Raw genomic sequence first — 26,349 nt, forward strand, 5'->3', positions numbered from 1 at the left:
AATAATACTTTTAATGTACTGTTGGACCTTTTGGCTAGTATTTTGGTAAGAATTTTTACATCCTTGTTCATGAGGGATATTGGTCTGTAATTCTCCTTTTTGATGGTGTCTTTGTCTGATTTGGGGATCAAGGTAATGCTGGCCTCATAAAATGAGTTTGGAAGTTTTCCTTCCATTTCTATTTTTTGGAACAGTTTCAGAGGAATAGGGTATTTATTCTTCTTTAAATGTTTGGTAGTATTCCCCTGGGAAACCAAATGGCCCTGGCCTCTTGTTTCTTGGGAGATTTTTGATGACTGCTTCAATTTCCTTATAGGTTATGGGTCTGTTCAGGTTTTCTATTTCTTCCTGTTTCAGTTTTGGTAGTTTAAACATTTCTAGGAATGCATCCATTTCTTCCAGATTGTCAAATTTGCTGATGTATAGTTGCTCATAATATGTTCTTATAATTATTTGTACTTCTTTGATGTTGGTTATGAACTGTCCACGTTCATTCATGATTTTATTAATTTGTGTCCTTTATTGTTTCATTTTGATAAGTCTGGCCATGGGTTTATCAGTCTTATTGATTCTTTCAAAGAACCAGCTCCTGGTTTCATTGCCCTGTTCTACTGTTCTTTTGGTTTCTGTTTCATTGATTTCTGCTCTGATCTTTATTATTTCTCTTCTCCTGCTGGGTTTAGGCTTCATTTGTTCTTCTTTCTCCCACCCCTTTAGGTGTAGGGTTAGGTTTTATACGAAACCTTTGTTGTTTCGTGAGAAAGGCTTGTATCGCTATATACTTTCCTCTCAGGACCATCTTTGCTGTGTCTCAAAGATTTTGAACAGTTGTGTTTTCATTTTCATTTGTTTCCATGACTTTTTTCGATTCTTCTTTAATTTCCTGGTTGACCCATTCATTCTTTAATACAATGCTCTTTAGCCTCCATGTATTTGAGTTCTTTCCAACTTTCCTCTTGTGATTGAGTTCGAGTTTCAAAGCATTGTGGTCTGAAGATATGCAGGGAATAATCCCAGTCTTTGGGTACTGGTTGAGATCTGATTTATGACCCAGGATGTGATCTCTTCTGGAGAATGCTCCATGTGCACTAGGGAAAAATGTGTATTCTCTTGCTTTGGGATGGGATGTTCTGAATATATCTGTGATGTCCATCTGGTCCAGTGTATCATTTGAAGCCTTTATTTCCTTGTTGATTTTTTGCTCAGATGTTCTGTCCATTTCAGGGAGGGGGCTGTTAAAGTCCCCTACTATTATTTTATTGTATTATTGTTGATGTGTTTCTTTGATTTTGTTCTTAATTGGCTTATATAATTAGCTGCTCCCATGTTAGGGGCACAGGTATTCAAAATTGTTAGACCTTCGTTTTGTATAGACCCTTTAAGTATGATATAATGTCCTTCTTATTATTGTCTTTGGCTTAAGATCTAATTGATCTGATATAAGGATTGCCACCCCAGCTTTCTTTTGATGTCTATTAGAGTGGGAATTGTTTTTCATCCCCTCACTTTCAGTCTGGAGGTGTCTTTGGGTCAAAAATGAGTTTCTTATAGACAGCATATTGATGGGTCTTGTTTTTTAATCCATTCTGATACCCTGTGCCTTTTCTTTGGGGGCATTTAGCCCATTACATTCAGGGTAACTATTGAAAGATATGAATTTAGTGCCCATTGTGTTGCCTATAAGGTGACTGTTACTTTATATTGTCTCTGTTCCTTTCTGTCTGTTACTTTTAGGCTCTCTCTTTGCTTAGAGGACCCCTTTTGGTATTTCCTGTAGGGCTGGTTTAGTGTTTGCAGTTCTTTTAGTTTTTGTTTGTCCTGAAAGCTTTTTATTGCTCCTTATATATTAAGTGACAACATAGCTGGAGATAATATTCTTGGCTGCATATTTTTCTTATTTAGTGCTCTGCATATATCATGCCAGTTCCTTCTGGCCTGCCAAGTCTCTGTGGATAGGTCTGCTGCCAGTCTAATGTTTCTATTGTTGTAGGTTACAGACCTCTTGTCCTGAGCTGCTTTCAGGATATTCTCTTTTTCTCTGAGACTTGTAAGTTTTACTATTAGAAGATGGGGTGTTGACTTATATTTATTGATTTTGAGATGGGTTCTCTATGCCTCTTCAATTTTGATGCCTGTTTCCTTCCCCAAATTAGGGAAGTTCTCTACTATAATTTGTTCCTATATACCTTCTGCCCCTCTCTCTCTCTTCTTCTGAGATCCCAATTATTCTATCCCCTCATGGTCCAGTAGTTGTTTATCTCTCTTTGTCTCAGCTTTTTTATTCTCCATCATTTGGTCTTCTATCACTAATTCACTTTTCTGCCTCATTAATCCTAGCAGTTAGAGCCTCTATTTTTGGTTGCATCTCATTAATAGCCTTTTTGATTTTGATTTGGTTAGATTTAAGTTTTTTTATTTCTCCAGAAAAGGATTCTCTAGTGTCCTCTATGCTTTTTTCAAGCCCAGGTAGTATCTTTATAATCGTCATTCTGAACTCTAGTTCTGACATCTTCCTAATGTTCTTATTGATTAGGTCCCTGGCAGTTGGTTCTGTCTCTTAATTCTTTTTTTTTTTTTTTTTTTTGAGGTGAGTTTTTCCATTTTCTCATTTTGTACAGGGAAGAATAGACGAATGAGAGAATGAAATGCTAAGAGGGTAATAACGACCCCAGAAAAATATACACTAAAGAAATAGAAGACACCTGAAACTGGGGGGAATGGAAGGAAAGGGGGAAAAAAAGTATTATCAAGCTGATGAATAGAATAGAGCCACACACTTAGATTTTGGGTGTATTTTGTTCTGTTATAAGAAACTGCCTCCCAAAATTTTAAAGAAAGAAAACACACACACACACACACACAAATAAGGGTAAATACAATGAAGGGATGGAATATGACTAAAGATGAAAATTAAAAAAGATTTTAAAAAAAGGAATTGATAAGAAGTTGGTTGAAAAAGGAAAGAAAAAAAAATTTAGAAAAAAAAAAAAGAAAGAAAGAATGTGATCAGGCAGGAGACTAGAAAAAAGCCATACAAAAGATTTAGGGTATATTTTGGTCTGTTAGAAGAAACTGTATCCCCAAATTTTAAAGAATGAAAAATTTATATATATACAAAAAATAAGGTTAAATACAATGAAGGTATAGAATGTGACTCTAAAAATGAAAATTACAAAAGATTTTTAAAAAGGAGTTGGTAAGATGTTGCTTGAAAAAGGAGAGAAGAAAAAATTTAAAAAAATTTTTTTAAAAATAAAAAATAAAAATCACTAAGCTGATTGATTTTTTTTAAATAAAAAAATTTTAAAAATTTACTTTGAGAGACTAAAGGATCTTGTGAAAAAAACCATGAATTCTATGTACTGTATTCCCATAGTTCTGAAGTTTTGCAGTTCTCATTGATTGGTGAACTCGGTCTTGGTGGGATGTTCTTGCTGATCTTCGGGGGGAGAGGCCTGTTGAAGTGATTCTCAAATGTCTTTGCCCAAGGCAGAATTGCACTGCCCTTGCCAGGGGCCAGGCTAAGTAATCTGAGGTTCGCTCTTGGTGGTTTTTGTTTCCTGAAAGATTTTCATACAGCTTTGGAGGACAGGAATCAAAATGGAGGCTTCCCAATCTCTGGCCCCAGAGGAGCTGAGAGCTCAGAGCCCCACTCCTCAGTGACCCCTCAGAGAAAAGCAGTCAATCACTCCTGTGTCCCAGGTCTCCAGCCGCACTCCATTCTCACTCGGACTGTGACTGAATGTTTCTGTCTCTGGTATACGACCCCTTTTGGGGTTTCCAAACACAGCAGGTTCCTGTGGTGTGCTCCTGTGCTGCTCCTCCTGGGGGAGGAAGGGGAGTCTCCCTGGATCTGCCACTTGTTGGGTCCCTGCTGGAAGAGTAGTGGCCCGAATATGCCTCAGATCATGATTTATGGCAAACCCAAGCTGAGAGTCCACTCCTCAGCAATGTCTCTGCGGCCAGTTTCCCTGCTTCAATACCTGGGGGCTCTGCCAGACTCAGGTACCCCCAGTCTTTCTGTGACCCCGAGGGTCCTGAGACCACACTGTCCCAGCAAGGGTTCCACCCCCCGCTTAGCCACTGGAACAACATCCCTCAGCAGAGCTGACTTCAAAAAGTTCTGATTTTGTGTTCCACTGCTCTATCGCTTGCTGGGAAGCAGGCCCCTCCCCCTTGCGCTCTACCTTCTCGTATATCGCCTTGGATTCACTTCTCCACACATCCTACCTTCCAGAAAGTGGTTGCTTTTCTGTTCATAGAATTGCTGCTATCCTTTTCTTCAGTTTCCTGTTGAGTTTGTAGGTATTCAGAATGGTTTGATAACTAGCTGAATTCCTGGGAGCAGATGAAATTTAGGTCTTCTACTCCTCTGCCATTTTGCTCCTTTAATTGAATATATTTTAAAACAGGAAAGTATGTCATGTAAACAAAGAGAAAGTTGACTTTTAACCCACTCTTCAGAAAACAGGAAACTTTAGGGAGAAATAAAATATTTCAAGCATGTTTTTCCTCAGGTTGGATTTGAATCTACTGCTTTTCCACTCATGGACATGACTGCGGGAACAAGCCAAGTTGTGATTTCTAGGAGAGGCACGTATGGCTCTCTCATGGTTGCCTGGGTGGCTGGATATGCTCCTGGGTTAGAAATCCCCGAATTCATTGTTGTTGGCAACATGACCCCAAAACTAGGTGAGTTGTTGCTTTGCTAAGGTCTTCCCTATAGAACGTAGAGATAGATGTGTGATTGACCACTAATTTTCTTCATTTGTCCTTACTTTGGATAATGAACTCTTTGTTTCCTAATACAGTCCTCCCATATTTTAGTGATCAGAGTTCCACAGTCTACTTGGTAAAAATGAGAAACTTGATTCAGTCAAATTAAAAACTTCATATGTCACCTGGATATAGTAATCACTAAGCTGATTGATTTCTCTGTTGATATAGAAGGAGTTTGTTGAAAGTAGTTCTAAAAACCTAATGTGGCCCGTACAATAATAATTTTAAAAAAAGGTATGCCTTTGTGGTCATTTATGTGTTCACCTGAATATTTCTGACAATGGAGCAGCTGTGGCTTCATCTCCTTTGTGTTTTTATTATCCTGTTAGCTCTGGGAGGGTCAGTGAGATGTACATGTTAGATGACATGACCTTTACTCCATAGAAGAGACAGGGAGTTAAGGCAAAATTTTGGTGTAGGGATCTTTCTTTCAATTCACATACCTCTCTCCCCAACTTTTTAAACATGTTACCTTTTGTGGACAGTCACAGAATTCTGGAAAAGACTCTATTTTAGTACATCTTTAAGAGTTGAATCCCAGTGTAAGAACTCAGAAATAATACTCTGCTTTCCTTCTCCTATTCCTGTTCAGGGAGCCTTTCATTTTCCCATGGAGAACAAAGGAAAGGAATCTTGCTATGGACATTTCCCAGTCCTGGTCAGCCAGAGGCCTTTGTTCTTCATCTCTCAGGAGTACAGAGCAGTGCCCCTGGTGGGGCTCGACTTCGGTAAGATCGGCTTGATTCTCAACCAACACAGTCTCTGGGAAATAATTGGGAATTTATCTGTTGAAACAGAAGAAGACACAAGGATTGCTTTCCCTGAAGCAGCAGCAAGAACGGTTTTAGTGTCAGAGCTACATGTGGCCTGTATGCCAAAGATGCCACGGAGGGAGGCCAACTTTCGTAGAGCTACCACCCACTGCTTGCTATGAAGAGTGTTCTCTCTGACCTCTCTTTCAGTTGTGTTGGTCTCCACATAAATCTGGAATAACATCTCCAATTGTGATAGCAAAGTCACCTATTATTAAAGGAGTCTGTCTTTCTAAGCATCTGCTGAAATATACCTAATTTTCCCAAGGGATTAAGAATAAGCGTCAACATTATACTAGGGTTACAATGTGACTTGTACCAGTGGCTCTTTTGAGTTTAATTTAAATCGGTATATTTGCAGATAAATATGTCCCAGACAAAAGCAATTTACTTTTCTCATACCTGGGATGGGCTTGATCAAAACAGCAGAGGGAAGACCTTAGAGGTAGAGTCATGGATTTAGTTCTGGCTCTGCTACTTACTTGCTGTGTGACTTTGGGAAAGTTACTTGATCTTTCTGTTCTTCATTTACTTACTTGGAAAATAGGGGAAGAGTGCAGGCAACACCAATGTGTTCAAGTATGTTTGTATATATGTTTAATTGTAGGAGATATTATTTGACAAATCAAATATAGTTTTAGATTATACATATGCCAATTAAAAAATGTTTGGCCACAGGACGCCTGGGTGGCTCGGTTGGTTGAGCGGCTGCCTTCGGCTCGGGTCATGATCCCGGCGTCCTGGGATCAAGCCCCGCGTCGGACTCCTTGCTCAGCGGGGAGCTTGCTTCTCCCTCTGCCTCTGCCTACCACTCTGTCTGCCTGTGCTCATGCTCTCTCTCTCTCTCTCTCTCTCTAATAAATAAATAAAATAAAAAAAAAATCTTAAAAAAAAAATGTTTGGCCACATAATGTATTGCTGGGTAACAAATTTAAATGCCTTTAACAACAGCAACAGTTAACAGTTTTGTCATGCTTATCCTAGACCAGGCATTGCTTTTAAATTTTTATAAATTTTTATATGTACACACACACACACACATGCACACACACACATACATATATATAAGTTTTATGTGTATATAAAATATTCATATGTACATATATAATTTATATGTGTATATGTGTGCTATATATGTTTATATGTATTTAGTATGTATATATGTGTTTACTATTACTCTTCCCAATAGCCATATGGCATGGATACTATTAGTAGTCCCATTAGATGAAGAAAGGACTCACAGATACATAATTGACCCACGCAGCTAATAAGGTTGGGACCATGATTTGAATCCAGGTTGCCTTCTACTGTCTGAACTCTTAACCACTGTGCTATGTGTTGAGTGATGGGTACTTGACAATAGAGAGTGATGGCTTTGGGGTGTCCTCCCTAAAGGATTAAAGAACATTAAGAACATTTAAAAAAAAAAAAGCAAAAAACAACCTGTCAGTGAAAGAAAGTATGTCTGTGGCCTGAATTCTGTTGATGGGCCACCTGTGTTAGCTCTGGCAAAGCTATTAACTCCCAACAAAACTCCATAGCGAAAAGCTAAGGATAAATCACTCAATCATGGATGTTTCTTCAAATTTGTATGTAAAATTTTAGCAACAATTATGTGAGATAATAGTTTCATTACTGGCCACCTGGAAGAAGCAAGGATTTTACACCAAATAGGGACAACTATTTCTATGTAGTAGATAAGAAATCTGGCTGACATCCATAGATCTTAAATTTTTGGCTCTCTGTGTACTGATCCTAAGAGAGAGCCCAATATTTCAGATTCTTCAGAGAGCTTCTCTGGTATAAACTGGAGAAACAGACCAGAGACCTAGAAGCTCTTCACTGTGCTCCAACGTGTGAGGCTTGTCCCCCAGCTTCTGTTGTTACATTTCAGGTGTTCTGGTATATTCATTGATAAGTAAGTAGGGTTTTGGGAACTTTTAAAGGGCATGCCATCCTTAAGATGCCCTCATGAGAAGTACTTTAAATATTTGAAAAAGAATCTCTACAATGGTATTCCTATTTTTTATCAGTTCTTTCATGTTTTGTTTTGTTTTTTTTCCAGATCAGGTTTCACCTTTGCTGAAATTGAACCCATGGGAGTCTTTCAATTTTCCCCTAGTTCTAGAAATGTCATGGTGTCAGAGGATACACAGATGATCAGATTATATGTCCAAAGACTGTTTGGCTTCCATGGTGATCTTGTTAAAGTTTCCTATCAAACAGCTGCAGGAAGTGCAAAGCCTGTGGAAGACTTTGAGCCTGTTAAGAATGGGGAATTGCTTTTTCAAAAATTCCAACCTGAGGTGGATTTTGAAATAATCATTATTAATGACCAGCTTCCCGAGGAAGAAGAAATTTTTTACATTAATCTAACTTCAGTAGAAATGACAGGATTACAAAAGTTTGATGCCAGTTGGAGACCACGCCTCAATCTAGATTTTAGCGTGGCATTGATCACAATATTGGATAATGATGACCCGGCAGGAATGGATGTTTCTTTCCCTAAGACAACTGTGGCTGTAGCAGTTAACACAGCTCTCATTCCCGCAGCAACTGACTTCTCAACCACATACCCTGACACAACCAAGATAACGGCTGTTCCACAGCCCACTGAAATGATTGCCGTTATTACTGAGGTGGCTGGTGTATCTGCCATCCCTGAGAAACTTGTCACCGTTCCGGATACATCTGCCTTGTCTGAGAAGCCTGATGTGGGCACTGTGACTGCAAATGTTTCCATCCATGGAATCTTTAGTCTTGGGCCGCCTATTGTTTATGTTGAAGAAGAGGTGAAAAATGGTACACTTAATGCTGCAGAAATTCTTATTAGAAGAACTGGTGGGTCTACTGGCAATGTCACTATAACAGTTAAAACTTTTGGTGAAAGATCTGCTCAGAAGGAACCAAATGCTTTGCCCTTTCATGATAGCTATGGAATTTCCAACCTAACGTGGGCTACTGAAGAAGAAGATTTTGAAGAACAAACTCTTATCCTGATGTTTGTAGATGGAGAAGGAGAGCGTAAAGTATTGGTTCAGATTTTGGATGATAATGAGCCTGAGGGGCAAGAATTCTTCTATGTGTTTCTCACAGACCCTCAAGGGGGAGCACAGATTGTGAAGGGGAAAGATGACAGTGGATTTGCAGCTTTTGCCAGGATCATTATTACAGGTATATTTCTGGAGTAATGGACATAAAAATGTGCTTGTGCTACAGAATTTGTAATAATAGTATTCTGTCTTAAATTTAATTTGAGAGGGTGAATTACTTGAATCACTCATAGTTACTCATTAAACATTGTTTTCTTGTGGCATAGACCCATAACGTGAACTCATGATGTCGTTCTGAGGCGCCAAGCTAGAATTTAATGGACTGTAGATGTCACTTAGCTCTGAGCCAATTAAACAATCTATAACATTTATACTTTCACAATATAGGGAAGATCTTAAGAATGCATAAGTCTGTGTTCTTCCTCTGGAAAATATTTAATTTAATCATCCAAACACATGATTGGCTATCCTGTTCTGAAACCTCATTCTGAATTTCCAAACCACTTTCAATAATCCATCCCCCAAATCTAAGTCTCATTACTAGGAAATTCTTCCTTTATGTTGGGAGATAGATTAAAACTATTTTTTGGGGGGCGCCTGGGTGGCTCAGTGGGTTAAGCCTCTGCCTTCGGCTCAGGTCATGATCCTGGGGTCCTGGGATCGAGCCCCGCATCGGGCTCTCTGCTCAGCAGGGAGCCTGCTTCCTCCTCTCTCTCTGCCTGCCTCTCTGCCTACTTGTGATCTCTGTCTGTCAAATAAATAAATAAAATCTTTAAAAAAACAAAACTACTTTTTTGTTGTTCTCCGTTTGAACCAATGCAGTTTATATAGCCTTTTTTTCTTAAACATTGGGTGTATGTATTATAATAGTTTAAAAATTTAGTGATTTTTTTTTAAAGAATTCCTTGTGCATCTTCTAAAAAGTTTTCAGTTATAGTTTGTAGTTTTCATCTGAAATCATACTGTATTTTCTTACTGTGGTTTAGCTCAGCTTGCCAGTACCTTACACTAATTAGAGTATTGACAAGTCCATCTTATGATTCTTACCTACTCTGTTCTTTTTTTATAAGCATTTATCAATTTTATATAGTTCTTTACAGTTTCAGATGACACCATGATAAAATAATGTAGTGAAAAGAAAACTAAATGTCATGAAGCCTCTATTTATGGCCAAATCAACTATCAATTGGGAGACTCAATGAAATCATTTAGTATCTACTCTTAATCCTTCTCTTTTATAAAAGGAAAATATTAGAATATACATCTTTATGGTCCACTTTTAGGATTTGATTCCTCCTCCTAGAATTTTTACTGTATTTTAACAATTCAGTAATAATTCAGTCCTAATTTTTCAATTGTATAACTTCCTTTTATAGCCAGCATCACCCCCTTTATGTTACCCAACAAATTTCCACCAGTCAGAATTGTTATTTATTCCTATTCCTCCAGTTTATTGAATCTTATAAATCCAAATGCTATTCACCAAGTTATTTACTGGTTTTGATTCACATTAGCTTAATGCCATCTATATTTTTCTATTAAAATTATTTTGACACTCAACAACCTCCTCTTCCATTCCATGACATAGATATTTAATTATAATTATTTGAATGTGACCAGGGATGACAGTCAAAATGTTTAGCAACTAGTTTGGCAGAGGCACAGACCAGCCAAAATGTTGTTAGAGCTCCTTGCTATCCCAGATAAATCCCAGTCTAACTCTCTAGGCAGTCACTCAGTTGAGCCTTGATGATGCAGGTACTCTAATGTTTACCTTCCCTACATAAAGGACATTGATGACACACAGATAGCAAATGATTGACTCCTTACCTACCTCTTAATGTCACGTGATGTAGTTTACCCGGTAACATCTACAGTACATTTGCATGGTCATATTAGTCCATGTTTCCTTATTTGTCTTTTCCTCTCCTGCTTTTTATCATAGTATTTCCCTTCCGACCACATCATTAATTTTTCCCATTCCTCTTATCTTTAGCTAATCTTCATAGTCTTTGCACATTTAGATTTTAGAACAAACTTCTAAAATAATATCAGGAGAAAATAATGTAATTAGTTTTGGGCTTGATCATTAGTGCATTAGAAGTCTTGATTCATCTTACTAGAAACTTGACATCAAAGTTACTCTTGTAGGTGTGGTAAGGGGAGTATTTTGTTCATAGAACCCTGCTAAATGCTATCGCACTGGAAAAGAAAATGCTTGTGCTTGTGAGACGTTTATAATCTATTTGGAGAGACCAAAAGACCACCAAAATGACAAGGAAACAACTGCTGCTGAGGGAAAAAGGTGATGGCAGGTTCTGATGAGGTTCTGATGCAGGGCTGAGAAGTGATCGTAGTGATGAATGGGTGAGGATCACGATTGGCTCTCATGCGGAAACAAGGCACACATGAGACACTGGGAAAATATGGTCCCTAATTAATAGGCTCCACATTGACTCAAACTTTGGACCTGCAGAATAGAGGCTGGTGACTCTTGGCTCTCCCCCAACAGGACCATTAGGCGGTTTTCTATTTCCTTATCTTAATCCCTAACTTCCGAGGTTCCATCTCCTTGGAAGATTAGCAGCCAGGTTTCGCAGTGATGGGTACAAATTTAAAGCTTGTGGCTTTGGGAATCATTGCTTTTAGGACCACTTAGCAAAACTGGGCCATTGGGCAATGGAAGGCAGCAGGAACTATGTACTGGCATTTCTCTAGTCTGAGAAGATAGCTTATGTGCTGGCAAAGATTTGGAGTGACCATTTCAGTGTAGTGTGGGCCCTAGGCTTGTTCCAGTTTAAACATGATTTGTAGTATGATAGTGCATGTAACCCGAAATGTTGCTCAGAGGTGTTTCTTTTAGTCAGGGATGCTTGGAAGCTCATTAACAGTTCTGTTTTTCTCTGGGGCAGATAACGAAATGCATAACATGAATGCTTTTATAGGGAGGGTAAGTCAGTTAAATGGAGTTCGTTATTCAGTAAATATTCATTGAACACTTAAAATACGCTGGATACTGCTCTTGATACTGAGGATACAGCCGTAAATAAAATCATAGCTAGTCCAGTAGGATATAATAACTTTAAACAGTCCCCATATGTAAAATGTAAAGGACTATCAAATATAAAGTAGTTTCATCAGAGAGAGAGGAGCATGTATGTCAGTGTGGGGAGTAGGACTTGATGTTTTCTTTCTTCCAGTCTAATGTTCTCCAAGTGTTAGCCACTTTGATATTATAATTTCGATTCTACTCTATTTTTAGTAAAGATGTTTAAAAATTGTAACTCCCCCTCCTCACTTGTAATTTCTCACTTTTATACCATCTGAGCTGGAAAGAAGAGTGAAGCCCTGGAGATCTTTTAAAGTCTTTAGTACATTATAACCCTCCATTTTTCTTCTCAGGGAGTGATCTTCACAATGGCATCGTAGGATTCAGTGAGGAGTCCCAGAGTGGACTGGAGCTGGGTGAAGGGTTGGATAAAAACAGACTGCATCTTACTGTCACAAGGCAACCCAACAGGTATGTTGATATGCATGTAGAAGATGTAACATCCTATGTGTCTGTACAGTATCTAATTTGGATTCATAAAATGGTAAAAGACAGGATGAAATGCTAATAGAACGTTGCATGGAATTTGGTATGTCAGTGTTCAGATGCTCTCATTTTTGGGGGGTTTTGTTTTTGGGTTTTGTTTTGTTTGCTCTCATTCTTCATCTTTGAATTTAACACACTTGGTTAATGAGTATAACCTAGGGCCACCTTGAATGTTTTGTACTTCATAAAGTACCATACAGATGTCAGCTTATGTAAGTCTTCACTTCAGCTTATCTACTATTCTCTGATTGCTCTGCCTATGTAACTGTTTAATGTTAGGGAAACTTGGAAGTACCAAACTTTTGCTTGCAACTTAATACTCTAACAGTACCCATCTTCCAAATGCTCATCACAGATGTGCATCTGGTATATACCCAAGTACACGGAGATAAATGTCCTTTTCCATTTTGGACATAAATTCTCTGGAAACATAGGTCATCCCCTGCCTTTTATTTTTATAATAACAACCATTTCTAGCAGTAGTGTGTTTCCTTTAGAAGAATTCTCAACAAGTGAAGAACATTTACTTGAAGGCAGGGGTACTCTCTAATTTTTTTTTTTTTTCATATTTCTGGTACACAATAGGCATAGTAGGCAGAAAAGTATTATTTGTTTCCCTTGATACATAGTAGTTTAAGAAATAACTTAGTATTGAATAGAGTGTAGTGGAAGAATGCCACATAAACACTGGCGTTAATTTCTTAACAGTAATGAGAAGAACTGGTTATTTTCAGCTTTATCAGTGGTCCCAGAAGTGCTGTGCTTTGGGAGGAAGAAGTACACTTAAGCACAGTGATGTCACATTCTGCATTAGACATATTTGCATGGGTTTTACTTTGTTCCTAGGGCCTTTGAAGATGTCAGGGTCTTTTGGCGGGTCACATTTAACACAACAGTGGCTGTGCTCAAGAAAGATGGTGTGAACCTGATGGATGAACTTTTCTCTGTGTCAGGGACCACAACCTGTATGGTGGGTCAAACAAAGTGCGTGATCACCATTGAGCTCAAATCTGGGAAGGTAAGAAATGATGAGGGACTGTATTTTCAACTTCTAATTATATTTCTTTAGAATTAGTAATTTTAAAATCATTTTATTGAAATTTACACACTGGTTATATAGAGATTCTTTGTGTCTCACCTGGCCATAATATCTAAATCTCTTTTCTGGATAATAGACTTAAGATTTACAAATTATTACATTATGAATTTTTTAGATGTGCACCTAGAACTAATACAATGTTATATGTCAATAATATCTCAATAATAATTAAAAAAAACTCACCAGTTTTCTCCATTTCTCTTTTTTGTCATTTCCAAGATTCTTCCTGGACCAAGTGCTCATTGTGTGAATGATCCCTTGATCCCCTTTTCATCCAGATTAATATCTCTTGGGGGGGGGGACACATCTTTGATTACTCTGAATGTTTAATGTTATGTTTTTGTCATACTTGTAGTTTTGGCCAAATCACATTATATCCATAGATTTTATGCATAGAATGAAAGTTTTCTCATTCTTTATTCATATTTGGTTTAAGAGTTCAGTTTTGATTTACCAAAAAAGGACTGAGGCTATGCTTGGTGGGCTTTTGGATAAATTTCTATGCATTCATGTTGCTCATGACACTTAGGAAACAAGCATGCTCCTGCCTTTCCATTGGAATCTGCATTAGTCATATGGTATTAGTCACTGCCAACTTACCAGAGCTTAAGTCATTTAGTAAATGTGTGTGACCTTTTTTTAATGTGATAATTTAATGCATAATGAGCACTCAATAGTGTTTTTTCTGTCTACTGCTTAGTTTATTAAACTCAGATATTTAATACAAAAACTAGGAATAATATTATGAATGTAAAAAAGTACCATGGTTTCTTTTAAACTGCAGAAAAAACATGCACAAATACAATTTTTTCAGAACATGTAACTATGCTTAAACCCATTCTAAATAGCAATATTGTAGATTTTTTTCATTTTTTCTCTATTTTTTCATTTTCTGAGGATTCCTGTACCAGTTATATTGATCTTCTCTGAGGTTAACAGTAATGCTTATTTTCATACCTTCCTTTTCATACCTTTCATACATACTATTTTCATACCTTTTATAAGAATTAAAATTTTAATAATTTTACTGGTTCCAAAAGAGAAATAATACTTATTTCCAAAGATGACATATTCGTGGTTATTGCCACTTTGTTCTTTGTTAGGATTATGGGTCCTGGTTCTTGTCTAAAGTTGTTTCAAATGAGAATTGCTGATCATCTGGTTGGGATCTATTTTGGGACTTCGCTTGTTAGATCATTATGTATATATTTTTTAAGTTTATGCCTTACAGGTTGCTTTTTCTTAACACCGTATGTTTTCTCCAGAATGATTTGTTCCTTGGACTTGGCGGGATCGGCTTTACATTAACTATTGGCCTATCTCTCTCTCTCTCTCTGTCTCTCTCTTTTTTAAAGATTTTACTTATTTGAGAGAGAGAGCGCACAAGCCGGGGTAGAGGGGTAGAGGGAGAGGCAGACTCCGCACTAAGCCGGGAGCCCTTTTCAGGGCTTGATCCTAGCTAGGACCCTGGGATCATGACCGGAGCCAAAGGCAGATGCTTAGCCGACTGAGTCACCCAGGCACCTCTGCCCTATTGCTCTTGAATATGGAGCTGGTCTATTAGAGGTGTTAGAAATATATGCCTGCCTTTTTGGTATCTTGTTATATTTAGGAGGGCACCCTAGAGGCTTCATCTCATAAAAGATGAGATAACAAATCTGTGTTCTTACTACACCTCTTTTAGCTCCTCTCTTCTATGACAATGGAACGCAGAGTTGTGTAATCTTCCAACTTGCACGCACCCACCAGCATTCTTTCACTTCTGACTTGCTTTCGTCTTCATTTATGTGTGTTTCATAGTTCCTAATACTTTACTGCTATTGTTGGTACAATTCTTACTTTTTCTAGGAAGGATTATTTTATTCACAATTTTTTGTTAGCTCCTTCCTACTTACCTATAGAAAGAATATTTATCATTCTTTAATAAATGAACACATACTTAACCAAAGACCTAGATGTCCAGGTATGTTAACACTCTTCTTCAAATTAAAATTAATTAAATATTGAGTACATACTATTTTATTCACACTTATTTTCTATTATAACCACTTTTTTATACACTACAGTACCTTTTCTCCTTTAGGTACTGTTATAGACTCAAATTTTTTTAATTAAAATTTTTTTTATTTTTTATTGACACAATGCTACATTAGTTTCAAGTACGACATAGTGATTTAACAAGTCTATACATTATACTATGCTTACTGCAAGTATAGCTACCATTAGTCATCTTATAATGCTATTATAATATCATTGGCTATATTCCTTATGCTGTATCATTCATCCTTGTGACTTATTCATTCCATAACCAGAGTGTGTATCTCCTACTCCCTTTTACCCACATTGCCTATTCCCCCACCCCTTCCTCTCTGGCAACCACCAGGTTATTCTCTGTTACGGGTCTGTTTCTGCTTTTTTGGTTTTTTGTTCATTTATTTTGTTTTTTAGATTCCACATACAAGTGGTGAAATCATATGGTATTTGTCTTTCTCTGTCTGACTTATTTCTCTTAGCATAATACGCTCTAAGTCTATCAATTAATTTTAATTACTTACTGAATGGCTTTCCTTTTGCTATTCAAGTAGCCATGGCATGGCCACTAGAAGTCTTATTATGGTGATCTTTTGTCTTTTCATATTACTTTAAAACTCTCTGGAAGTATTTTTGCTTTATATCACTAATATATATGTTCCATAGCCATCTTGATTTTTTCCTGATCTAAGACATCTAATCAACTACTGTCCAAGGAATTGATTTCTTTCACCAGGAAGAGTTTTAGAAATCTAGGGGCGTCTGGGTGGCTCAGTGGGTTAAAGCCTCTGCCTTCGGCTCAGGTCATGATCTCAGGGTCCTGGGATCGAGCCCCATGTCGGGCTCCCTGCTCAGCGGGGAGCCTGCTTCCCCCTCTTTCTCTGCCTGCCTCTCTGCCTACTTGTGTTCTCTATCAAATAAATAAATAAAATTTTTTAAAAAAAGAGTTTTAGAAATCTAAATATATGCTCTAGATATGCATGGGAGTTGATGGTTGGCAAAGGTACTGCTGCTGTGGGTCACCTTGGGTAGTGATAGAGCTAGGAAAGAATTTTTTTGAAGTATTAAATTTCCACTGATTTTTTTTCTAATTTGATATACCACTTTATCATATTTTACTTTTCTTGAGAAAAATTTCATTAGCTGTTAATTCTTTCTATTGCACTGAAATTTCAATATTCAAAACATTTGATGATGTTACTCTGCTTGAAAACACTTACTTAAGTCCTCTTTTAGGCATTTTTCAAGTAATTTTGTGTCTTCAACCCCCACAAGTTCATGTTTCCTGACTCTCCCTTAGGGACTAATCAAAGTACCACTTCCTTTAAGATGCCTCCCTGATATCTGCAGTTAGAATTCACTCTCCTCCTCCTCCTCCTCCTCCTCCTCCTCCTTCTTCTTCTTCTTCAAGAGGGAGCAAGAGCATGGGTGGGGGGAGGGGCAGAGGGAGAGAAAAAATCTTAAGCAGGCTCCACACTCAACATAGAGCCTGATGCAGGACTTGATCTCAGGAGCCTGAGATCACGAGTTGGACACTTAACCGACAGAGTCACCCAGGAACCCCTCCAGTTAGAATTCTTATTTCTCTAAGTTTACAAAGACTTCTTACCTTTTTTAATGGAAGTTACCAGTAATATATAGTGTAAAAACTTATTATACATATTTTATCTTCACTATTCGACTCCCACCTGCTTGAAAATTAGAACATGGTTTTATTCATCTTTTCCTCCCTTCATCCTCTGTAAATACATGCTGCCTACAGGAGTTACTGAGAATTCTGTTGTGCATTTTACCTCAAATACAATTTTTGGTGAGTTAGAATCTTGGATGGATCTCATGAGACTCAAAATATTCTATCTCATATACAGATGTCAACCTTATCATCGTAAGAAAAAAACTTTTGAGATCAAAGTCAGTTCAATCCTATATTGCTGTTTAGATAAATGCCTTTATCAGTCTTTCACTGACTTGGTTCTTATACAGTGAGACTAGTTTGTATTTAGAGATAATGATTTTCATGGAGTGGAAATACCTTATTTGTGACAGTAAGCAGGTATAGTAGTAAAAATCCTGAAAGATAGGGAAATTGAGCTTTGATCTCGTTTGAAGGAGGTCTCTACATGCAGGAGAGAGAGGGAAAAGAAAAGAGCTAAACTAAGGGGTGGTCTTGGAGAAGCGGAGAGGAAGAGAGATAGGCTGGGTAGGTGGGAGAGGAGATTGCTTCCTCTGAGCTTGCCCTACTGGTGAGAGATACCCAGGGAAGCCCTAGCTACTAAAGACATTATAATTATGGATTAAGAGAATGTTGTGGGTAGTACATAGAATGCTGTGTATATCCTTTTTCCTAACTAGGGAAATGCTGCTAAACCCATTTCTAAGTAGTTTCAGTTACATAAGAGAGAGAATTTGGTTTTACCTATTTCTCTTCCCAATGTAATACTCTAATCATAGAGTTGAGTTTTCTTCTGCATCCTGAGAAGCAGCTAATTTTCAAAGCATTTTGCTCTCATTGTCTTCCCAGCTGTTAAAAGGCAAAGTATAAGAGTGATACACATTCTAGTTGCAGGAAAAGGAAATTTAAAAAGAAGGAAGAAAGTTATAAGGAGAATGAAAAAATATTTTTCAAAAATATACTGTGAGCTTCTAATATGCATTTTAACATCTCACATTTTGTGACCAGAAGGAAACATGACTTTATCTAATTTAAATTCTTCTTTCTTTGTTTGATAAACTGATACTTAGAGAGGTAAATGAGACTGGTTCAGTGGCCATGTTTTTCCATAGTAGGCTCTGAGAAATTATTTGGAGGTCCCAGCAGACCTAAGAAACATCTCTACATGTTTACATAAAGAAGGGCTTCAAGGATACTGAACTTATTTAGGAAAATGGTGGTAAGAGCTTGGACTCTGATGATAGAAGACTTGGGTCAAATCTTAGCTCTTCAGCTAATGAGCTGAGTGGCATGGGACAAGTTGCTTAACCTTCCTGAGCCTCCTGTGTTTCATGGGCTTAATGAGAGCATTGTTAGATTAAATGAGATAATGAATGAGAGAAGTTCCTTGCACAGTTCTTAGGGGGAGTTGCCCCTTCATAAGAGATACAATAATAATTATATAATTATATAATAATTATTATTATTATAAATAATAATTTTTATTATTCAAAGTGGATGGAAATGGAGCCCAAGACAATTCAGTGTTAATGTAGTAGCTACATTAATATTAGTGGTTACAGAGTTATTACAACACAGCAACACAACACAGCAAACACATTCATCCATAGAATGACATCACTGATTAATGATGGTTTCTTCTAATTTCAGTCCAGTCTCCCAACCCTCAACATGAAGTTTGTTTGTTTTTTTAAGATTTTATTTGTTTGTTTGACAAAGAGACAGAGAGCACAAGTAGGCAGAAGAGCAGGCAGAGGGAGAGGGAGAAGCAGGCTCTCCGCCAAGCAGGGAGCACAATGCGGGGCTCAATCCCAGGACCATGGGACTAGGACCTGAACCTAAGGGAGCTGCTCTAGTGACTGAGCCACCCAGGCGCCCCATGAAGTTTTTCTACTCTGTCATGTCTCTAATAATCATTTCTACAGTTATCCACTATTTTCATTTTGAAGTTACAAAGAATTTAGGTAACTTTCCCAAGTAAGTTACTTGGCCAAGATTAGAACTTGTCTTTTGAATTCCAGACCATTTCCCCTTCCCTGCTGCATTATTGATTGGTTCTATACTAGCAAAATGTGTAAAGATGATAGTGAATTAATTTAGGAGGCATCTCTTCACCCATAAAAGCTGTTTAAAGTAAACAGAGTATTTAAACATTTGTTGTTGCAAATATTTTAAGAAATATGTAAATAAGTAAGATATTATTTTATTATTACTTTGTCTGCTTCCGAGAAGATCTGGGGTCATGAAAAATAATTTTATACTAGTTGAGCAAAAGCTTACCCTGGAAGGCTTCTGACCTAACTAGGAAAGGAACTTAGGGCCGTTACACATGAAATAGGTTCTTGTGAAGTCTCCAAGTCATGTATAAGTTTACGGAGGTGTAAATATGTAAATATGAGTTTTGGTTTCCCAGTATAATTCAGGCATCTTGTTTGAATAGAGTATTTTGTTATAAGACTGGAAGATTCATTTGTCTCTAGTCTAATTATGTGTTGGCACCCATCTGCATGTTATTCAGTTTTAGATAGTACTTTACTTAGATTATAACATATTCTTTTGACTCTAAGTTGTTGTAAGTACCATTCTAATCATCATCAAAAAGCAAAGAAATATTTCACTAGGGAACAAAAAGGCAGGAGTCTGTGTTGGATCATACTATGCTGACATCCTTAGTTACATGAAATTATTGTGATTTCAAGCATACTCGGCCATTAGGGAATAATAATTCTTGCATTAGTTACCCATACTTTCCTAGTATTTTAGTTTATTGTATTTGCCAAATTTGGTTTCTCAAAAATGAGACAAGTACTATTATCTCCACATTTCAATACTACTGACAGTTGATCAGGTACAGAATGATATGTGCCATGGGGAAGCTAAATATATTTCTTCAGATAATAAAATGAGGTTAAGTTCATTTGCTGTATGACTAAGATTTGACTTAGTTTTGGATTTTATTAAAGTGTGTTGTATTATCATGACATAATGATTCTCCTTAAAATGATCACAAAACAAATGATGAATAAGGCCCCTAATAGGTAAAAATAATGCATTATATCAAACTAGAAAATGACACACGCAGTCGAAAAATATATCAGCTTAGCTTCTTTGAGTTATGCCAGAAAGCTAAGATTTTTATGTTATTGTGTAAGAGTGAATAAGTAAAAACAGGTAACAGTATGTTACAAATTTAATTCAGGCTTTAGAGAATAAATTTTTTGAGATTGTTAAGAAAGAACTGATATAAAACATGGCAAACTATAACCAGCAGACTAAATTTAGTCTTATTTGATACTGAATTGGGGGAAATTTTGAAAAATACATAAAATTACAGAATTGACTATTATCACTATTTGTTCCTATTTCTGTGTAATCCTTTAAAAATAAAAGTAAAATCTTACAAAGTTGGAGCTCTCTTTCTCCCCTATTCTCAGCATCTTTCTCCAACTCCATATCCTGCCCTAACCCCAAGCCAACCCTCCACCCAGGCCAACTGCTGTCAGTGATATTTTGAGGGGTTGTTTTTTTATTTATAAGTATTTTTGTCAATTGTTATTTTATCTTAATTTTTTTATTTGAGTATGGTTGACACACAATGTTACATTAATTTCAGGTGTACCACATAGTCATTCAACATTTCCATACATCACACCATGCTCACAAGTGTAGCTACCGTCTGTTACCAGACAACACCATCTCAGTACCATTGACTGTATTCCCTGTGCTGTGCCTTTTATTCCCATGAGTTATTCATTCCATAACTAGGAGCCAATATTGTTTTTAAATCTTTACATAAATGTGTATCTATTAACATTATATAGGAAGCTTTAATTTTAAACTTTACATTTATTGTATTGTACTATATACATCATTATGCATCTTGATTCTTTTTACTCATTAGCATGTTTTCAGATCCATCCACAGTGAAAAGCACTGAAATGGTTCATTCCTTTTAACTTCTTTTTTTTTTTTTTAAAGATTGTATTTATTTATTTGAGAGCGAGAGTGTGAGAGAGAGAATGAACATGAGAAGTGGGAGGGTCAGAGGGAGAAGCAGACTCCCTGCTGAGCAGGGAGCCCGACATAGGACTCAATCCTGGGACTCCAGGATCATGACCTGAGCCGAAGGCAGTCGCTTAACCAACAGAGCCACCCAGGCGTCCCATTCCTTTTAACTTCTAAACAACATTTCATTGTATTGATAGGTTTTATTTATCTCTTTGCATATTGAAGTACACAAAGTTTGTCTCCTGACACCGATTTTCTAGTAAGGCACTTACCCGGAGAGTGTAAAGGTGTTTCTTCAAGAAAATCTGAAAAAATAAGCCCTGTGGTAATTTAACATAAGAACTTAATCCTGTGATTATATGGAATGTATCTCCAGATGTGTATTTATTTTTATAATTATGTATATAAATAAAATTATTTCTTAATGCCAGAGTTAGATAAAAATAGGAACATTGGTAATCATCCTTCTTTTCTTCTTTTCTACTTGTCAGATACCTCACGTTGAAATGCCTTTTTTTGTGGAACTGTATGAAGTAAGTGCTGGAGCAGCAATAAACAATAGTGCCAGATTTGCACCGATTAAATTCTTACAGAGTGACGAACCTCCAATCCTCGTGTATTTTTCTGTGGGTTCTCGGCTGCCAGTGGCTCATAGGAAGGCCACTTTAATCAGTTTGCAGGTGGCCAGAGATTCTGGGACAGGACTGATGATGTCTGTTAACTTCAGTACCCAGGTGAGCATGGAATACCTAGATTAGGTTTTCTTCTTTACCTGTAGCTTATATAATGAGAAAGAATATTTGATAACATTATTTTCTCATGATACCATCATAATTCACCCTGTGTGTATTACATTAAACTTTATCCTTGAAGCAGTTCAGTTGTTTAACTTCGGTCATGTTTTAAGGTGATAGTCTTTCTTTTTTTGAAAAGGTGGTAATACAATGCAAAGTGTTTTTACATGAATCTGTTCTATAAAATCTTTAGGGAACTAAAATTTTTCCAGAATGTAACTTTGAAAACCCGGAAACAAAAAGTAAGAGTCTTTGTTATGTTCTGTATCTGAACTGGTTGAAAATCTCCTTCTCAAAACATTACATGCTAATTGATCTTTAGGGTTCTTTAAATCCCTGATTTCATGAGGTCTCCCTGCCACTTTTCACATCCTTCCTGTTAGGGGATCTTGGGGAAGCGAGAGGGTAGGTGAGTAACCAGGGACTCAGAAGAGCAATGCTGTTTAGCACTAAGTGACTGGATCCTGGGCTTGGTGCAGATAACACCATAAACATTTCTAGCATTATTTTTTAAACTGTTTTAGCAGCCAGACTCTAATATTATATTAACACAAAAGTATGTATCTACTCTGCTTAAAACACATTTGTGGGGATTAGAGCTTGCCCACTTTAGCTCTCTGCCCCCCTTTTTTTCCTTGACTCATCTAACTCAAAGAAATCCACAGTTTGGAAACCACCATTCTGGTCAATGTTGCCATTTCCCCTCTCTCAAGATTCCAAACCTGGTAACTCTAGGCCTCTTGGTTTCAAAGGTGGTTGTTGTTGTATTAACAGCATAGAGATTTGAACTAGAGCTGTACATAGTGAGCTGTCTGGAAGCTTGCCAGGCAGAAAAGCTGGTCTTTGTGACAGTCCACAGCTTGGCAAATAAGAAGATAAAACTCTCTATTATATGAGACTCTAGAAAAATACTCCATTCTCAGTAGCCTTGAAGTGAGGGTTATGAACACAAAGAGAGGTATTTTGATTCATAGTGGGAGATTTTAGTATTTTTTTTTTCTTTTGAGCATTGAAGATAGGAAGAGAAATGGGATAAAATACACGCTTCATTCTTCTTCTCCCATGAAATACATATCATCATATGCTCACTACTTTGTAGAGGGGAAGAAGGGGCACTGGAGATGAAGAAGAGATGATAAAGAGATTTGAGGCACATTATCAACTAGTTCATGCACTCAAATGAGAGTGAGATTGAGGTTGCCATAATAAGAAGCTAAATGCCAGTATCTCTATCAGAGTCACTTACAGTCTTTCTAGATTCGTCCTAAATGATTCCTTGAAAAACACATGCTGTCACTAGCATGTAACTCATACCATTTTTATAACACTATAAAAATCAACATGAAGGATCCCTGTGGTGATGAAAGTGTTCTGTATGTTGACTTTATCAATGTCAATATCCCGGTTATGACATATTTTAGTTCTGTAAGATGTTACCAAGGACTGCTATTGAATAAAGGGTGCAGGAGATCACTCTCTATTATGGCTTATAACTGCATGTGAATCTATAATTATCTCAAAATTTAAAAAAAATTAATTGAAAAATAGAAATGAAAGTCTCACCTCTCTGGTATTAATTTATCTTCCTGTTTCTTCATTGCCATTTTCTCCCTCTGAATGCTGGGCATATTACTGGAAGACAAAGATGCAAAATTCCCTTTTCTTGTAGCTGCCAGGAATGAGGAAATAATTATGGACCAAGTTACTGTTCTGTTACAAAGATATCAATTTTCACTTTACTTTAAGTAGATTATAATAATATAGTTAAAACAGGAGCTGTAGCATACATACCCTTTGACAGGTCACCATTCCTAGTACATAAATACTATAGTCTTAACATAAGTTCCCTTATATCTGTGTATTTGAGACATAAAGGGATATGAAGATTTGAGATAGTAACAATATAACTGACTCTGGTTATCTTTAAATAGGCCTATACATAAGCCATATTTGAAAGCCAGTTCCAAGTACTTTTATTTATGTATGCTTATCCTATAGCCCAAAGCACACAAGTACAAGAAAGAGCATGACTTTTCTTCTTCTTCTCCCATTGCCTATGCTATTCAAAGGATATCGCTATCTTGATTTTTGTCATTGCTTTTAAATTGCATAATGCTTTTTGTGTTTATTATGTGTTTTATGAACACAAGAACATTTTGATTATTCCATTTCCTTTAAAAGTGAATTGTGAAATAAGTTCTATCAGATTTCTATGTGTGTGTGTGTATATATATCTATATCTATATCTATAATAGATACATATACATGTATATATATACATATAATAGATACATATACATGTATATAGATATCAGATCAGTATATAGATATGCAGTTTATAGTCATAAAATCACCACCATCTGGTTTAAATAATCTGGCTTTACTGGAATCCTAGAACTGGCCGTGGTGAACCCTTCTCTGATACCGTTCTGCTTTTCTTGTAAGATAACCTCTCCACTTCTTGGAGATAACCTCCACCCTGAATTTCATGCTGAATTATTCCCTTGCTTTTATTTATAGTTTTATCACCTACCATGTGCTGTTTAGTTTTACCTCTTCAGGAAACTATGCACATGAGATTCTTCCAGCGGATTGTTTTATGGTGTGCTTCTTGTGCTCAGCATGTTTTTAAGGAATACCCATGTTGATGTGTGTAACTCTCACTTTTTTCTGTTACATGGTATTCCAGTGGATACTGTATCCATTCTGAAGTCAATCTGCTTTTGTGTTGTTTCCTTCAGGGAAGTTTTGTTTTGTTTTGTTTTGTTTTGTTTTGTTTTCCTACCACTGTGCTGCAAATGCTCTTGAAAATGCTTATCTCCATCCACTTTTCATTTTCTGACAAAAATGGTCACTTCCTTCCAGAAGCGTGCTCTTCTCTTGGGTGTCTGGAACACCACTTTTTCCTATTCTTAACCCTTCCCTCACTGGCAGCTCCTTTCTGTGGCCTGTAGTCTTCCTGACCAGCCAATATTGGGGGCCCCCTAGACTCATTCTCCAGCCTAGTCCACCCAAACCTGTTTTCTTTAAATATCATCTACAAAATGAGAACTCCTGTGGTTTTTACTGCTAGCCTCATCACCACCCCTGATCTAGACTTATATTTGATTGCACATACTTGACATTTTTATTTGAACGTCTAAAAGGCATTCCACGCTTACTGTGAATAATAAAGAACTCTTGATTTCTCCCATAACAGTGTTTCCCTGTTTCCCGTCATTCACTTAGGCAAAGAGTTATCTCTATTCTCCTCTTCCTCTCCACCCAGCATTGAATTAACCAGAAAGTCCTACCGACTCTAGTTCATTATATATTTCCACTCAGAGCACCTCTTACTCTTCCACTCATACAACCTTATTCCATGCTACCATTGTGTTTTGCATGAAGTAATAAAAAAATGTCCTATCTTTTCTCCCTGGGTCCATGCTCATTCTCTGCTCTAGCCAGAATACTCATGAAGATCTGAAATAAAATGTGTCATTCTCCTTCTGGAATTCTCCAGTGTCTTCCTGCCATGATTTATATGATGAATATATATGATCTGACCCTGCCTACCTCTCTGATGTCAGTTTCTGATACTTTCATCCTTCTAATCAGGCTGACCTTCTGGTTCTTTAATATTCTAAGATGATTCCCATCTCAGGGCTTCTGTAATTGCTCTTCCTTCTGCCTAGAATATTTTCCCCCAGATCCTATATGGTCTGTTTCCATCACTAAAGTCTCTGGTCAAATATCACATCAGGAGCTTCTGTGACCAGCAGTATTAAAATAGTACCCTTACCATCATCCTGTATTGCCTTACATAGTCTTATTTTTCTTCAAAAATTCATCTTCGTGTAATATTACATCATTAATTCTATAACTTTTGCACTACCTGTATCTTCTGATACATAGGTTCCATGAATGTAGACATTCTGATGTTCACATCTATAGCCACAGTATTCCCCCTGGCACATACTAGGAGTTTAATATAGATATATCTATTCAACAGATAATCTGTTGGCTCAGTAGTAAATAAATGTATATTGCTTTTGCTCTTTTTAAAGAAAAGATTTATTTATTTATTTATTTTAAAGAAAGAGAAGGAGTGCACGTGCACGTGCTCAATGGGAGGGACAGAGAGAGTGGAGAGAGACTCCCAAGTAGACCCTGTGCTGAGCGTAGAGCCTGAAGACCTCGATCCCACCATCCTGAGCTTACAACCTGGGCTAAACCAAGAGTCAGACACTCAACTGACGGCACCACCCACGCACCCCTCTTTTGTTCTTTCTTGACTACGTTCCCATGCTTCACTTAAAAAAAAAAAACAAAAAACAAAAAAACTTTCAATAACCATGGTTTGAAGAAATTCACAAGTCTATATGGCCAGAACTTTATTCTTTAAGGTATTTTCACAACTAATGTGTAACCACCAGGATACCAGTTTCTTCCATTTCCTCCTGCTTCCTCTCTTCCTTCTTTTTACTCCTCCGAACTCCCATCTTCCCAAACTTTGTAGGTGAGAAT

General features: G+C 37.1%; 1 protein-coding gene across 1 annotated transcript in view; it reads left to right on the plus strand.

The window, feature by feature from the left end:
* The window catches only part of LOC111148290 (adhesion G protein-coupled receptor V1), a 507,584-nt gene that overhangs the window by 170,189 nt on the left and 311,046 nt on the right, over positions 1 to 26,349 (plus strand). The window contains exons 72-77 of the mRNA XM_022504771.1: positions 4,518 to 4,692; positions 5,372 to 5,507; positions 7,657 to 8,765; positions 12,047 to 12,164; positions 13,086 to 13,257; positions 21,541 to 21,783. Coding sequence (XP_022360479.1) covers positions 4,518 to 4,692; positions 5,372 to 5,507; positions 7,657 to 8,765; positions 12,047 to 12,164; positions 13,086 to 13,257; positions 21,541 to 21,783 — 1,953 coding nt within the window. The remainder of the gene's footprint in view (positions 1 to 4,517; positions 4,693 to 5,371; positions 5,508 to 7,656; positions 8,766 to 12,046; positions 12,165 to 13,085; positions 13,258 to 21,540; positions 21,784 to 26,349) is intronic.

The sequence above is a fragment of the Enhydra lutris genome, unplaced genomic scaffold (assembly GCF_002288905.1).
Source record: "Enhydra lutris kenyoni isolate GAN:26980312 unplaced genomic scaffold, ASM228890v2 scaffoldscaffold19, whole genome shotgun sequence".
Lineage (NCBI taxonomy): Eukaryota > Metazoa > Chordata > Mammalia > Carnivora > Mustelidae > Enhydra > Enhydra lutris.